The sequence below is a fragment of the Anomaloglossus baeobatrachus genome, chromosome 1, assembly GCF_048569485.1.
Source record: "Anomaloglossus baeobatrachus isolate aAnoBae1 chromosome 1, aAnoBae1.hap1, whole genome shotgun sequence".
Taxonomy (NCBI): Eukaryota; Metazoa; Chordata; class Amphibia; order Anura; family Aromobatidae; genus Anomaloglossus; species Anomaloglossus baeobatrachus.
Window position 1 is genome coordinate 821,339,897 of NC_134353.1, and position 17,419 is coordinate 821,357,315.

General features: G+C 42.3%; 1 protein-coding gene across 7 annotated transcripts in view; it reads left to right on the top strand.

Moving 5' to 3' along the window:
• MCTP1 (multiple C2 and transmembrane domain containing 1) overlaps positions 1-17,419 on the top strand; it is a 1,233,450-nt gene that overhangs the window by 839,909 nt on the left and 376,122 nt on the right. For 6 of the 7 annotated variants that reach the window (XM_075325086.1, XM_075325087.1, XM_075325088.1 and 3 more), the window contains one exon: positions 16,362-16,481. In XM_075325086.1, coding sequence (XP_075181201.1) covers positions 16,362-16,481 — 120 coding nt within the window. Of the gene's footprint in view, positions 1-16,361; positions 16,488-17,419 lie in introns of those variants that run through there. The other variant, XM_075325091.1, reaches the window with a different exon arrangement.

The window sequence follows — 17,419 nt, forward strand, 5'->3', positions numbered from 1 at the left end:
TCAGACAGCTTCCTAAATCTGGCGTTATTCCATTCTCGGTGGGAGCCCACCGAAAGCGGCGTGCTGCTGGTTTGGAGTAAGTAGCCCTGGAAGCTCTGAGGCACGGACATTCTAATCCCTGGTGAGCCAGCGGAAGGGTGAGAAACTGTTGCCGGTTACATTCTGTGGTTTTGCTAGTTATGTGCTATGTGCCGTTAATTGTTTGGGGATCCAATAAAGTCTTAATATTGTGATTCCCTCACCATGTGTTGTCTGAGTAGTGTTCCGCCCACGGTTAAGGAGGTCGGACATTCAGTTGGGATGAGCCCTGGACCATGCTGTCTTTCTAAATGCAGCTGGGCCAGCGGACGAGAGCACCCACTGACCCCTGTGTCTCCACAATTGGTGGCAGCAGTGGGATACTACTCAGCCTGGTTTATCCAGGGGAGTTGCAGAGGACTGGTGTTCGTGGACACCATCCAGGGCTCAACAACCAGGGAGGCACATAAGCATACCCAGAAGGCCATAGGGGAGGCATTCAGCTTTCGGATTCTGCCATGTCCAACCCCACCAGCTCAGCCATGGGACAAGGACCGGAGAGAGGTTACGACCGCAACAGTAAATAGATGCTATAGGATCTGTGCCAGATGCGAAAGAATTAATACAGGAACACTGACACTCGGTTGGACTTGATCCGGAAATTGGTCCATTGGGAAACCCAGAATGATGCAGAGGATGATGAGGACACCGCCAATGTGGTATCAGAGGATGTAAACCGTGTGTCTCATCCTAGATCCAGTGACAGTCTGGAAACAAACCAAGCCCAAGCAGACTGAGTCACAGAATTGTGGTCTGCATTGGGGCCTGAAGCTTCAAGGGAAGAGAGGGCTGGTGTTCTGCAATTAGTGTTGGGAGTTCCAATTTCCTTACCACCAGCACCTACCTCCCGGATAGACCACCACCAAGGAAGTCATCTTTGCTACAGGCACGTGCCAGTGTTTAATGATTCCAGCACTGAAATAGATGAACACTTGCAAAACTTTGAGCTGCTAATGCATATGCACCAAATTCCCACAGCTGAGTGGTCCAAGTACCACTCAGCTTGCCTGTCCGGGCCCAGGAGGCTGTCCGATCACTTGGGCCTCAGGACTGCCTGGAATACGGAATTATTAAGGACACTTTGTTGGCCCTTTTTCCCATAACCCCCAAGAGACATTGCACTAAGTTCCGGACTATGTCTCGCCAGGGTGTCTCGTACGTTGAATTTGGCAGTCAACTCCGACGACACTGTAACCGCTGGCTCGATGGTCAAGCTGCCCACTCCGCTGCTGTCCTCCGGGATGTGATAGTGCTCGAACAGCTGCTAGAGAAGATGGACCTGGAAATCTGAGAATGGGTAGCTGACAGGAATCCCGATACCCCAGAGCAAGCAGCGCGATTGGCTGACGAATTTACAGCCAACCGACCCAGCTGGAGGCCCGATAGGCCCACCGATCCCAGGAGGTCCCTCAAACATGGATCCAAGCGACCTCCAGACTCCCATGCTGGACTAACTCATTACACCACAGAAGCCCCAACAAGACAAAGGTTTACCAACCAGTGAACATATGCTGAAATGAACCGAGACTTAAGGAATGCTACTCCCGAGAAACACCAAAAGCTGAGGAAGTGGTTTACCCAGTCCACACCCTGGGGCAGGCCCGACACCGTACACAAGCTAATCTCCATCGCCACATCCTGACGGTCAAGGTCAGTGATATACAGGCTCAGGGACTTCAAGACACTGGATCTTCCATGATCCTGGTCAGCCCAGATATTGTTTCCACAGAACATCATTTACCTGGCCGCCAACTGACCATCTCACTTGCTGGGGGCCAGCGCTCGAACATCCCTCTGGCACGAGTACAGTTGAACTGAGGAACTGATCAAGGAGAGGTTGAAGTGGGGCTCATGGAAGGCCTCCCCACCCCTGTTATTTTGGGAAATAACCTAGCACAAGGACTATCCAGCCAGTTTTTCACCGCCATCACCCGCAGCCAAGCCAATCACCATCCTGGTGCAGGTCTTTCTACTAACCAAGAACTAACTCACTAACTCAAGTAAGTTAGTAACTAACTCAAGTTACTAACTATAGACGGCTCAATGAGGTCACGATTACAGATGCCTACTCCATGCCCCGGGTGGATGAACTACTAGATAGGTTTGGGGGATCTCGGTTTATATCTACCCTCGACTTGAGCAAGGGATTCTGGCAGATCCCACTCATAAAAGAGGCTCAAGAGAAATCAGCCTTCATAACCCCTTTTGGCCTATTTGAGTTTACCAGCATGCCTTTTGGGAAGAAAAATGCCCTGGCCACCTTCCAGAGGATGGTAGATCATTTACTAGAGGGATGTCAGGGGTATGCCCAGGCCTATTTGGATGACATCGCTATCTTCAGCGACACTTGGGAAGAGCATCTTCAGCACGTGTCCCAGGTAGAGGGTAGCCAAAGCCCAGCTCACCATCCGACCTGGCAAATGCCAAATGGGGATGGCCAAAGTCCTATACCTGGGACATCAGGTGGGAAGTGGGTGCATTCGTCCCGAACCTGCAAAAGTAGAAGCCATTACCCAATGGCCATACTCGGTCAACAAAAACAGGTCCGTGCATTACTAAAAACCGCAAACTATTATCGAAAGTTTATCCCCAATTACAGTACTGTAGCAAAACCGCTCACTGACCTCACAACCAAAATATATGCCCGTAACCTTATCTGGACCCTAGAATGTGAAACTGCATTCCTCCAATTGAAAGACCGGCTGGCCCAGAGCCCAGTCCTGACTGCTCCTGACTTCCGTCGCAGGTTCATTGTCCAAACAGATGCATCGGACACAGGACTAGGAGCTGTACTTAGCCAAGTGGGGGATAACGGTGAGGAACATCCGATAGCTTACCTCTCCCAGAAACTGTTGGACTGAGAAGGGGTTTATGCCAGCATAGAAAAAGAATGCCTGGCCAGAGTCTGGGCCCTGAAAAAATTGCAGCCCTACCTCTGTGGCAATGAGTTTACAGTCCTTACTGACCACAATCCATTGAGTTGGCTAAATCACACTGCCGGGGACAACGGATGCTTGCTCAGGTGGAGTCTGGCGTTACAATCTTACAATTTTTACATCTCCCATAAACAAGGCAAGAACCATGGAAACACAGATGGGCTTTCTCGACAGGTGGAGAAGGATAATCGGAAGCTTTTCATATCTGGCTATTATTAAGAAGGGGGAGGAATGTGATGACATGGACTCTGTCAGTGCCTAGCATGGGTTAATTTTCTTAAAATTCAGCCAGACATGATGATATCTTGTTTATAAACGGGCTATAAACCTCTCATTGTTTCAACAAGACTCTTAGGAGTCTAATGTTAAAGTTCTTCTTGACTCATGTAATTGCCTTGGCCAGTGAAGGACAGAAACCCAGACAAGTCAATTATGCGAATCTCCCATTGTATTGCTAGATGCGATGTAATTTAGCTGTCTTTTCCTCGTCTCTGCCATTCTATCATTACTACTAGGGATTTCTGTATTCGACTTGAAATCTAGCCAATAAGAGCCCCAGTCTTATCCACCAATCGTGAAGTCCCCAATGGTCTGAATGGAGAGCTCAGGGGTATAAAAAGGAGGACTGTTCATTACGTGAGAGACTCTTGCTCCATGCTACCAATCTAGGACCTGCGGATCCGATAGGCAAGCCATAACCGAACCTGGATTATAATACTATATGGACTTCAGCATCGAATGCAAGAATTCGGCTGAGCTATGAAGGACTACCTAAGGAAAGAATCCAACTTGGGACAATCCAGTCACCTGACTACAGGCTTTGCGGTCCTCAGACAGCTTCCTAAATCTGGCATTATTCCATTCTCGGTAGGTGCCCGCCGAAAGCGGGGTGCTTCTGGTTTGGAGTAAGTAGCCCTGGAAGCTCTGAGGCACGGACATTCTAATCCCTGGTGAACCAACTGAAGGATGAGAAACTGTTGCTGGTTACATTCTGTGGTTTTGCTGGTTATGTGTTATGTGCCGTTAATTGTTTGGGGATCCAATAAAGTCTTAATATTGTGATTCCCTCACCCTGTGTTGTCTGAGTAGTGTTCCGACCACAGTTAAGGAGGTCGGGCATTCAGTTGGGATGAGCCCTGGGCCATGCTGTCTTTCTAAAGACGGCCGGGCCATTGGACGAGAGCACCCACTGACCCTCGTATCTCCACACCAGCCTACTCTAACCCTGTGCCAAAAACAGCAGCTATGGGTTCTTCAGCTGCCTAGAACTGTAAAAATGAGAATGGTGGAGGCCCACAAAACAGGAGCAGGGCATAAAAAGATAGCAAAGCATTTTCAAGTTGCCCTTTGAAATATAATTAAGAAATGGCAGTTAACAGGAACAGTGGAGATCAAGATAAGATCTGAAAGATCAAGCAAAATTTCTGTGAAAGCTGCTCGAAGGATTGTTAGAGAGGCAAATCAGAACCACCACTTGACTGCAAAAGACCTTCATGAAGATTTAGCAGACTCTGGACTTGTGGTACATTCTTCAATTGTTCAGAGACACCTGTACAAATAGGGCCTTCATGGATGAGTGATCAGAACAAAACCTCTCCTGCTTCCTCACCATAACATTCAGAGTCAGAAGTATGCAAAAGAACATCTAAACAAGCCTAATGCATTTTAGAAACAAGTCCTGTTGACTGATGAAGTTAAAATAGAACTCTTTGGCCACAATGATCAAAGGTATGTGTGGAAAGGAAAAAAAGAGCACAGAATTTCAGGAAAAGAATATATCGCCAACCATTAAGCATGAGGGTGGATCAATGATGATTTTGGGTTTTGTTGCAGCCAATGACATGGGGAACATTTCATAGGTAGAGGGAACAATGGATTCAATGAAATTCCAACAAATTCTTTTTTTAATCATAAAGGTTTTATTAAATTTCCAGCATATAACAAAGAAATTTGACAAATTCTTGATGCAAACATAACACCATGTGTAAAAAAAAAATCTTAAGTTGAAAAGAGGATGGCAAATGGGTAAAACACAAGTCAAAATCCACAATAAACTATCTCAAAAGGAGCAAGCTGAAGGTTTTACAATGGCCCTCACAATCCCCTTATCTGAACATCATTGAAAATCTGTGTCAAGACCTTCGAAGAGCAGTGCATGCAAGACAACCCAGGAATCTCACAAAACTGGAAGATTTTTCCAATGAAGAATAAAAAATCCCTCAAACAAGAATTGAAAGACTCTTGGCTGGCTACAAAGCATTTACAAGCTGTGATATTTGCCAAAGGGGGTGCTAGTAGGTACTAACCATGCAGAGATCCCAAACGTCTGCATCAGCCCATTTTACCTTTTTGTTACTTTAAACATGTAAAAGAGGAAAACTTGCTTAACGGTTCACAATAGCAGTAATTTTGACCAGAGCTGTCCAGACGTTTGCATGCCACTGTACATTACAAAAATGTATAATCCAGATATTTTAAATTAGGACACCTTATAAATGTTCTAATAACATTTATGTTCAATCTATTTTTATTGTAAACATATCATATTATACATATACAGCATGTAAAACTGAATGACTGACATGTCAAACTTTTTATAAATTGCATAGTAAAGAAATCATGTTTTCTCCATCTGTCTCTATCTCAATTTGACTGAATAGTGAACACTTTACAACTATAGTCCTCAATAGACCTCTTCAATTCTAATAACATTTAAATGGCTTCTCCACCACTATTGAAAATTTCTATAAGTCTTGTTAATGTAAAAACACAGTTTTTCCAATCTCTGCTTTCGTCATATGATGGCCCTGGTCCGTGATGTGAAAACTTTTGTGAAGTCCCATGCATGAAGGTTTGGTCTTCTTTTTCAGCCTTGGGAATGGAAGAGACAGTCACTGACATTAAGTACATTCCTAGCTGGAGGTGTCTTTCTGAGAGAGCATGCTTATTGCAGGGGATGAGTAAGGCTGATGCCACACGGGGATTCCTGCGTTTCCTTGCATGACACTCAGCTCATGCTTGCAGCACAGTATCATGCGATGAGACCACAGCTGTGGAGGGGAGGGCCGGCGCTGCAGAGGGGAGGGTTGATGCTGCAGAGGAGAGGGAGGGATTTATCTCCCTCCTCCGTTGCCGGGTATTGCATTTCTCGCACTGCACTCGCATTACACCGATGTATCGCGAGTGCAGTGCGATGTTTCTCTCGCCCCATAGAATTGATTGGGTGTGAGAGAAATAGGATCGCATTACACTTGCAGCATGCTGCGACTGTTTTCTCGGTCTGATTAGTGCTGAGAAAATAATTGCTCATGTGAGCGGGCAGATAGAGTAATATTGGTCCGAGTGGAATGCGATTTTTTTTTTTTTATCGCATTTCACTCGCTCCGATTTTCTCGCCATGTGTCCTAGGCCTAAGGGGCGAACTGTTGCAGAAGTTGAAAGTTCTGCTGAGAGCTACTGCCTCTGGCTGAGAAGTTAGAGCTTTGAATGATGGTCCTTGTAGGCAGATGGAGCAGGAAACTAACGTGGCTTTTAGTGCCACATGCAAATATACAGAAGCATTAGGATTAAATGAGGGGGACCTTTTAAGATCCAATTTTGCCATGTAACTTTTTCTTTTTTCAATCTAACTTATACCTTTACATATAAATTTTTGTTATTTTTCTTAAATGCAAAATCAGTGAACTTTCTATAGATACTTATTTTAAAAAAGCTAACATAATGCTGCAGCAGATGTCTGTAAATTCTATATCTAGCGCAGTGCTTTTGCAAAACTGATACAAAGCCACCGCAGCTCATGCTCAGTTCTAATGGCTTTGAGATAGGAGCAGAGAGGAGGTTGTACACAGATCTTAATTTTGGAGAGTGGTGAAAGTATCTACAGTTTCAGATAGGGTAGATGAATAGAGGAAAGAAAATAACAGGCTTAACCTTAGTGTACTTTCTTAAAGGGGGTTGTCCTGTTTAAATCCAAAAGTCAGCAGTTACCTTATGTGATTGCAGACTTATTGTTGCAATTGAGCCCTTCCACTCACATGGGTACAAACAAACCAGAGGAGATGTTAACTGTGGGTCCCTATACAGACTAGGAGTACCCTAAATCTGACTCTGTTTTGTCCTTGCCTGACTGCTGAGGTTGGCACCCTAAAGTTACTAGAAGACAAGAGGAAAATGGATCAGCACTTCAATAAAATATGAAATAATATCAAAAGACGTTTTTGGGCAGTGCACCAAAATATATCAACCTTGTTCACATATAAAATAATTTAGAGCTCAACTCCATAAAATATCACTACAAAAAAACCTGTTTATATAAAATAAACAAAAAAACGAGTATTCTGCCCAATAAAATATTATTGATTTATTGAAACGGTTTAAAATAACTATCAGATATATAGAAAAAAAATATATTCAATTTAATCAATTAATAGCCGATGCTACATAAAAATGTAAAAACATGGGGGGGCAACATAGTATCCACAGCTTAAAAACAGGTAAGCTATACATATAAATAACAATCAATCAGCCTTCAATAAAGTGCTTGTGTGACGCCCTGGACTAGCCAGGTAGTCACAGGTAGACCTCCTGCACAAACACCAGCCCCTAAAAAGGTGTCATCAGCCAACCTACAAACCCTGAGTCATCCCTCTCAGGTCTGGACGTTCACACCAGGGGGCGGAGCCAGGCGGTTGACCACACCCACTGAGGAGTTCGGATAGCCTGAGGCGGGAAAACAAGTCAGTTGAGCAGAAGAGATCAGTTTTGGAGGTGGAAGTGAGAGGAGTTAGTGGAGAGCATCTGTCAGGGATCTGGGTAGGAGCCCGGATGCCCTGTGGCCAGAAGGCAGACGGTGGTGGCCGCTTGCAGGAGCCAGGAAGACGGCTGGTGGAACTGTATGGGACCGGGACAGGGTAGTGGCCCGCCGGTACCGAACCGGGGAACCAACTAGAAACCGGAGCACCAGGAGGGGCAATCAGACCCAGAACGAGGTCCAGAAGCCACTGGACCACGTCGAATTTACTGATTGAGGTCTGGACCTTAGGTCCTTTCCCGTCCCAAGACCCGAAAGACGGCAACAGCCCACCGAGGGGGATAGAAAGCCACCGCACAGGCAGAGAGATCCCATGGGCCAGCGCCTGCGGGCAAACAAGTTCCCTGACACACATAAGTCAGGGAGCGGACTACCATTGCTGAAGCATAGGCAGTCAAGATCTACAAACAGAGGTGCAGGAGAAAGGCGGAAACCACCAACCCGAGTAAGGGGCAAAGCGCAGCCGGCTGCGCGCACCGACCACCATCCTTTTGGTTTACCAGAGACTCCGGTGTATCTGTCATAGTGAGTACAACAGTGCCCTCGGGCCGCGCACCGCACCAACACGCCCGCACCTCTCAACCACCGGGCCCCAGGACCATCACCCCCTGCCCACGGAGGGGTTAACACAAGGCTGCATAACACTGTCCCCAGGAGCCTAGTCAACGGCAGCGGTGGTGTTCACATTCACCACAACCCGTGGGTGGCGTCACGAACTTAAATCCCTAAAACGCCCTGGCCGTGAACCTCCCCACCGAAAAATCCCTACACGTAGCGACAGCTTCCCTTCAGAGCGACGTGACCCCCGGTTCTGGAGGCGCTCGAGCCACCCACCAGAAACAAGCCCTTACCCGAGCGGCTCGGCAGGCAGCCGAGTGCGGGGCGGTACACTTGTGCTAACAATAAATAGCTGTACTAACTCAATAAATGAATCCCGTATAGCCAGTATTAGGATCCTAATGGTAAAGCATATGCTTAAATATAATCCAGTATTGCTAATGTAGCCAATATTAGGATCTCAATGATATTGCTTACCTAAAAGGCTGTGCCCTCTGTGCCCCCCTCGCCCCAATGTACGTTTCATCTTTTCCTCAGACTAAAAGTACAGACTAGGAGTACCCTAAATATGACTGTTTTATCCTTCCCTGACTGCTGAGGTTGGCACCCTAAAGTTACTAGAAGACAAGAGGAAAATGGATCAGCACCTCCATAAAATACGAAATATCAAAAGGAATTTATGTGCAGTGCACCAAAATATGTACAGAAAAGACCAAGAAAAAATACATACATATAATACACTGGAACTGTGCATTAACAAAGTAATTGTTATTGAACAACATAACCAGATAAAATGTTATATTAAAACATATACACAATTCCCCCATACAATAAATTAAGGATCCTCACATACAGCATGTATTTTTTTTTTTTTTATCTCCCCACTGACTTATTAATCTTTTTAAGGTCCTTTCAGTTATGTGACTTTTTCAATACTGATGGAAACATATTGCATGCATATCTTTATTGGACTGCCAAACTGGAATTCCCAGCCAAAACAAAATCATGCCCCTCTTCAAAAAGATCCATAGTGTAAATAGGACAGAAAGTACAGTCTCTTCACAGGCAAACCCTCCAATTCACTGTCCTGAACTTCCTGAATGTGCTGCTGAGATCACTCCCTAGAGAACCCACCATCACCCCCCTCACTAAGAATCTTAACAGGATTTTCGTCCTTCTACTCTGAAACAAAACTACAAGAAAAAGTGTCAGCCTTAATATTCTGCTACTTTCTTGGTCATGTCAGTTAAACACTTGCTAGGACCCAAAAGTTCTTAATGAACTTTCGTTATTAATTTGCAAAGCCTAGAAATCTCTGCAATGCTTTAAGGTTATTCGGTTACACCTTGACGGGATCCATCTGAAACCATGAAGCAGAAATCAGATGACCTAAGAATTGGACTTGCTGCACTTCAAAATTAAATTTCTCCAGCTTAGCAAATAAAAAATCTGAAGGACCTGCTGGACATGCTTTCGGTGTTCCTCCTGTTGAAGTTATATGCCCCTCTCAAGTCAAGTTTAGAAAACCATTTAGCTCCAGCTACCTGATTTAACAAGTCCGATATAAGGAGTTAAGGATAGCCATTGCGGGCCATGATTTTATTAATATCTGTAAAGACAAAGCATAGACATTACTCTCCATCTTTATTCTTAAAGGGTTGGTCCGAAGGCAAAAGTAAATTTCATTTTACATCCCTATTTATTAAATACTATATTGTAAGCTATTTTCTAATATTCCCTACTATTCCCTTTCTACACTATCTAACTGCTATTCTGTTTATTTTTCGATTTCCTGTCTGATAACGATTTGTTTGAGAATCTCAGTGCCTGCTGGGAGATTCAAACAAAGTGTCATCAGGGGGCAGAGTCTGTGGCAGTGACTGCAGGCTCTGTCTCTTTCCTGAAACAAAGCATCATCATGACGCTCGTTTTCAGGGGCTGGTTTAATCCTGCTGTCCCTACTCTTGTTACTGCTGCTTTGTCACGACTGTCTCTATCGTGATCTGCACTGTGCACAGCCAACCTCTGCTAAAGGCTCAGAACAGTAATAACCACAGAGTGGTGAGTGTACCCTGCATGCAGGAGACCAGCAATGTCACCAGCAGCAACAGCGCTTGTCTCCTGCATGAGAAAACACCCATGACAACTGGAGAGGTGGACGGTCATATAGAGCCAGACTTTTGAATATACTTTTTCAAAGCCTCTCTCTCCCTGGAAGAGCGGAAGAGAGAGGTTAAATAAAGTTTGGCATTTTCACACCTGGTATAAATTTGATAACACAATAATATGTCCTATGAGATGGGAGAACTTTACACTCGGTCTCAGAAAATACATCATCAAAGTCCTGAATGAATCCTGGAAGTTGAGACCTCACGGAAGCCAAGGGTCTAGATAAACAACTAGAAAATCAAGAGTCACCCCAAGATGTAATCTCCCGAGACTCCCAGGTGATACTAGGATTGTGCATAACTAGCCAAGGCAAGCCTAGCACTAATTTTGCAAGTAATGGAGGATGAAATACCATAATGAAATGGATTCAGTGTGTAATACCCCTACCTTTATACATCCTTGACCTTCAAGATCATGTGGCTTTGAGAAAGAGGAAATGTATCTGAAGGTTGCCCATCCATCCTCCGCTGACCACCATGAACAGTGAGGTATGTGTGGCATCGCTGTGTATTCATTAGCATGTTAGTACGCCCACAGGGGCGTGCTAGCATGCTATGTGGGCCGACTAGCCAAGGGGAGAAACGCCCTTGGGACTAGTAGTAGCTCATTAGCATAATATAAAGATCTTTAGAAATACTTTTTCTAAAGATTCCTTTATCTATGCTAGTGTATCCAGGGACAGTTAGGCAGGGATTAGCCATAGGCACCCAGAACTGCTCGTGGTTCTGGGGGCATATTGAGCCTGACAGGTTCCCTTTAAAAAGTTACAATTGATGAAGCATTCCAAAACATGTGGAAGCCAAAAACCCTACTCAAAATGATCAGAATAAAAAAATTACAACTTAACACATAAAATAGACTTTAAAAAAGGTGCAAACTAAAAGAAGAATAAGGCGCAATTGAAAAACAAGAGAAAGACATTGAAAACTATACAAAAAGGTGCAAATGCAATAATGAGTAAATGTACATATTTGTCAGTTCTATATTCCTTAAAATATTATAAATAACACAATGTAATTATCCTGTATAGTTTTCTTCTGTATTCTAAATATTAAATATTACCATCAATCCATCAGCATTATATGGAAATTCTAGAGGTCGTTAGTTGATTATTCAAGCATTATTATATGTAGCCACCTATGAGCTGGCACATATCTCCAATCATTTTGCACTACTAGAATAGCCCTTGACGTTGTGGCACACAAGGGGTTATAAAAGAATTTGTATTTGTCCCAGAACTGTCACATCTCACTCATTCCGTCCTTGAACCCTGGCAATTAAGAGAGCCAACAGGGTGTAAGGAAGCAACTTTGCAAATCAGCCCCGAGCAAGGTGTTCCATGGTTTGCACCCGCTGAGAACGTGATGGACAGCAATCTTTTGCAAATCAGTTTATGCCATGTTCCTCCTACACAGAATTGACTTGAAAATTGGAAGCAGAAGTCAATTATGTTGAGGAATTAATAAGATTTGGTAAAAATATATTAGTCATAGCCGAATATGAAGAGGAATGTCTATTTAATGTCCGTAATTAAAAGCGCTATTGATCTAGAAGTTGGTGCGTTACGCGGGAAGATTCATTATGTAGATAAATAGTTTTGTTCTATACTTTTTTATATCCCATTTGCTTGTTTGGCATCTGTTTTTCAGGTGTAGACGTTTAAGGGAAACATGAACATTTGCCAACATTAAAGAGTTTGATAGTTATCAACGATCATCACAGGTCCAGCAAGCAGCTGATGTTTATTGTGGTGTCACCAGTAAAAAACAAACATTACATGATGACTATTACATATGAGGACCCAGCTCTGGTTCATGCCCTACAGCATCTGGGCATATGGATATGATTTCACATAATGAGCGCCTTTAAAGGGAATCTGTCAGCAGATTTTTGTTATGTAATCTGAGAGCAGCATGAAGTAGGGGCTGAGAGCCTGATTTCAGAAATATGTCACTTACAAGGCTGCATTGCTGTTTCAATAAAGTCAGTGTATTATCACCAAGAGATTATCACTACAGGACTTGCTTCTTTGTATCACCTAGTCCAGCTGTTCTGTGTAACTCTGCCTCGACTACTGATTAGCAGCTTTCTGTTAATGCACAAAATACACAGGAAGCTGTAAATCAGTGGTGTGAGCGGGGTTATACAGGGCTCAGCATTCTGAGCTCTGCAAAATCTGCAGCAGGGGACAACAGTGATTGTATAAAAGTGACAGCATGCATACCAGTAAGTGGCACATCGTTGGAATCAGAGTTTCAGCCCTTACATTATGCTGCTCTTAGATTACATAGAAAAAAACCTGGTGACAGAATCCCTTTAAATGTGATTTTGGAGATCAGTAGAAATATTGTATTTCATCAAACAGTTTTATAAAAATGTATACAGATAGTCTGGGAGGAGAATGTCAAGGATGGGCTTCCATAACTCACAATCATATCAATTCTCTAGAATATGAACTGGGCCCACTCAGAGATGTCCCATCATCAGAACCTGACCTCTCTGAGTTGGACATGTCTCTCTCTAAAAGAAATTAAGGATGGATGGAAACTCAGTTCTTCATAAATCAAACTAAAATACCAAAATACGAGGATGAAACATTTTTGGGACTTGTATAGCAAATGTTTAGAGGATAAACCATTAGGGTAAATATATAGACTTGTTTGATCAATATATGGGGTCTAATAACGTCAGTGGATAAAACACATGATTTCAGACACACATCTGTAATTAATTTCTGCTACATGGTTAGAATGTTGTAGATACACAACGTAAGCCACATACATTACTTTCTATATAATTATCGCAAATACAAATTGAAAAGTTGGGTCAAAAAAGAGTAATATCTACTGATTTAGAGTTGAAAGTTTTTCTATTGCAGTACTGAATATGTCCAGAAGATGTCGGAGCCAACTCTAGCAATGCATTCAAAACAATGGGAACAATAGGGAAGTGTTAGGAAAATTTTTGCAAACAAAATTGGAAAAAAAAGCCCTGGTCTGATAGCTAAAGGGCTGCTACAAAAAGAAATCCTGTTCACTGTATTTTCTTTATATTGTTTTAGACCCTACATATAAAAATAAACTTTCTAGAGCATCAGAAAAGGCTGAGGCTGAGTTCACTTGTCCAGTAATCATCCAACAGAACGGATCCTGCAGTAATCCATTGGTAAAGTTCTGCAAACACTATTTTTTTGTTCGTTTTTAAATAATTGATTTTAACAGGATCCGTTTTTCTTTTTTAATATTTTTGCAAAACGGACAAAAAAGTTGTGTTTGCAGAATTTCTTTGCCAACAGATCTCTGCAGGATCCATTCTAACACATGATTACTGGACATGTGAACTCAGATTAAAGGCTGTTCCTGTACAGAAATGTCCTGCATTACCTTTCAGCAGAGTAGCAGCGCTTTTCAGAGACATGGTTCCCGATCTGGTGCAGATATTTGCCTACACACTTTTAGAAGCTCTATGCAACCCGGTATGAAGACAGAACTAAATCATTCCTCCCACCCTTGTGTGATAAGAAAGCGGGACACACTGCAGTGCACGTAGTGCAGCACTGCAATTTTTATTTTATGCTGAGCCAGTACCTTAACCTTGGACATTCCTTTACATGTGCCCACACAAAAATATTCCTCATGGTAAAGCCACTTTAGCATATCTACACAGTATGGTACCCATAGTACCCCCCACGCATAGTATAATGCCCACATACTGTATGATACCCCCACATTACCCCCCACAAAGTCTGATGCCCCGAACACAGTACTTTTCCCACACACAGTATAAGGCCCCACAGTACCCAGCACATAAAGTATAATGTTCCCACATTACAGTCCTCCTTACAGTCTGAAGTCTCCCCCACACACACTCTGCTATGCTACATCGACAGAGATACACTTTCTACATCATCACACATGTACATAACTCTATTACATCAACACATACCCAACTCTACTACATCAAAATACACACACATTTCTGCTATATCAACACATGCTTTGCCTGTGTTCTGCTCCTCTTCTTTGCTGTCTAGTCACATGAGCTGAGAATTTCACATGACCCAAAGGTCTTGGTAGCAATTTCATTCTTTACATACTGTAGAATGAATGGCGAAGGAAGGAAATGTCAGCTCCCTGCTCCACCATTATATTCTGCCATATCTGAATTCTGAGGACACACTTATGGGGTAAGTTGGGACATAGCCCTCCTTCTGGGACAGCAAGACTGCTCCCTAAACCTGGAGCTGTCCCACTGGATCTGGACGGATGGGAAATATGTTAAAATCCGATGCCCGTAAAAACCGGTGGGCACCTTGTGGCCGATCTATGGTTTCTCTTATATGTTTTTTTCATGGATATAAATCATTGAAAGAAAAGCTGGAGATTTTTTTGTGTTGCCCAATGCTATAGACTGTTATATCTCTGTGTGCATTTTGACTATGCTGTTATCACATTGCATATTATGCTTCTCTCCTGTATTCTGCTCATGCTGTGACATCACTGTGTGCATTATTCAGATATCAGTGTTTGCATGCTGTCATTTATTGTTACTCACTGATACATTATATTCTATGGAGCTATTCACATTTTCTTGTTCCATGGTTCACATGATAGAAAAATGGAGACATGTCGTCCTCCAGGCCGTTGTGTAGACAGAATGTGACAACCAAGTGAACGGGTCAGAGAAACAAAATGGCATCCATGTGCTGTTCATTTTTCATTCACAGTTTGCTTGAGAAGCTTAGAAAAATTCCCTTTTATATTTAGCTTTATTTTTTGCATACAAAAATAATGGAAGACAGGCTGATGGCCCATTGACATGCTCTGCACACACGACTGGAGCTAGTCAGGCAGAGTTGGGCCTCATTTATGTAAAAATTACATTTTTGGTCACTACAATACCACAGAACAATGCTGTAACAGGTGATCAAATTGTCATATCTATCCCAAAATGGTACCAATAAAAATGTTATATCGTCCTGCAAAAAATAAGCCATCACACAGCCCCATTGACCAAGAAAGGAAAACAGTACAGGTCTTGGAAAATGGCGACACAACACCCCAATTGATTTTTTTTTTTTTCACCACGAAAGCATGGACATATTTGGTATCACCATTAACATACTGATGAGGAGAATCTTATGGTGAGGTCATTTGTACCACAAAATGTACAAGGTAAAAACAATTCCCAAAAAACATGTCAGAATTATGTTGTTTTTTTTCACTATCTCTCTGCATATGGATTTTTTTCCCCCTTTTACAGGACGCTATGGGGCAAAATGAATGGTGCCATTCAAAAGTACAATTCAAAAAACAAGCTGTCTTATGTCTATGGGGAAAGAAAAATAAAAAATTTAATGGATCGAAGAAGAAGGGTGTAGGGGAAATGAAAACCAAAAACTAAAATTGTCGCCGTTGAGAAGGGGTTAAAATTGTAATGAATGTGATTCCCGGTGTATTGACCTGCGTGTCGCGTCTCCGTGTCTTGTGACCTGTGACTCTGGTTCCACCATGATCAGTTAGCATCACTTCCAGCAACAAAATAATGATGTTTTCCCACTTAGCTGTGTCTAATTTATGCCATAAACAGTTCGTTGGTTCTTCGCTCCCATTCTAGGGCGCAGTGTGTAATTTCAGCTTAGTTATTTTTTCTCTATTGATTTAGACTGATCCCTGTGTTGAACCTTTTCAAGATCTCCCTTTACAACACGTCTTTTAAGCATGATTGTCTAGAAGTAGCTGTCAACCTTCCAGGTCACTCTGAGACTTAATTGTTCTGATAATATTTTCATCTTTTCATCTTTCTCACAGTTACTGCTGAGGAACTTTATCCGCATGAAGCGTTGTGTCATGGTGCTCATCAATGCAGCCTACTATATTAACAGTTGCTTTGATTGGGACTCACCCCAAAGGAGTCTTGCTGCTTTCTTGGTATGATAATCCTCTCCTGTCTTACATAATTATCTCATCCGTTCTGTTTTCTAAAAGGAATGTAAGTTATAAATGTCATCTCGCCAACTCGGTGCACAACAATTAATGAGGAGAGTCCACAATTACTCATCCTCTAATTCCCAGTCCCTCAAAGCTGATGAACAGAACATAAACCTCCACCTCTCTGTTAGTCCGAGAAGTTTGGATTGAAGTAACAAGTAATGTATTTCTCAGCTAGATACTGTAGAAATATATTATACTGTATATAGATACTGTATACATGTAGATACTGTACAAAGATATAGAGACATAGATAGGTACTGCAGATAGATACACACAGACGTATGCTTTTAGATACTGTAGCTATATCTATATGTATACAGTATATATATACAGTATATTTATATGCACGAGATATATATATATATATATATATATATATATATATATAGTAGATAAATATATAGATACTCTAGTAAGATCGATAGATGCTGTTGATACTGTATATATTGTACATAGATATAGACAGACAGACAAACATTTAGATAAATTGATGCATATAAATGCTCTAGATATATATATTAAAGATACATAGATAGGTGGAGAATTAAAGGAGCACTAGTAAAAGACAGGATAGTCACCCAGATATCCAGAGACAAAAGAAAAAAAAGGCAGCACTTCAGTGCCATTCAAATAGAAAATTAAGGACAATTTTTATTCATCCATGGAATAAATACGATGTTTCACCTCCAAACACAATATTGAACCTTGAGGAAAGCTCGTTATTGTGTTTGAGTTCAAACCTTTGTCTTTACTCTATGGGTAGATAGATAGAGAGATAGATAGATAGATAAAAGATAGATAGATAGATAGATAGATAGATGGATGGATAGATAGATAGATAGATAGATAGAAGATAGATACTGTAGATAGACAGG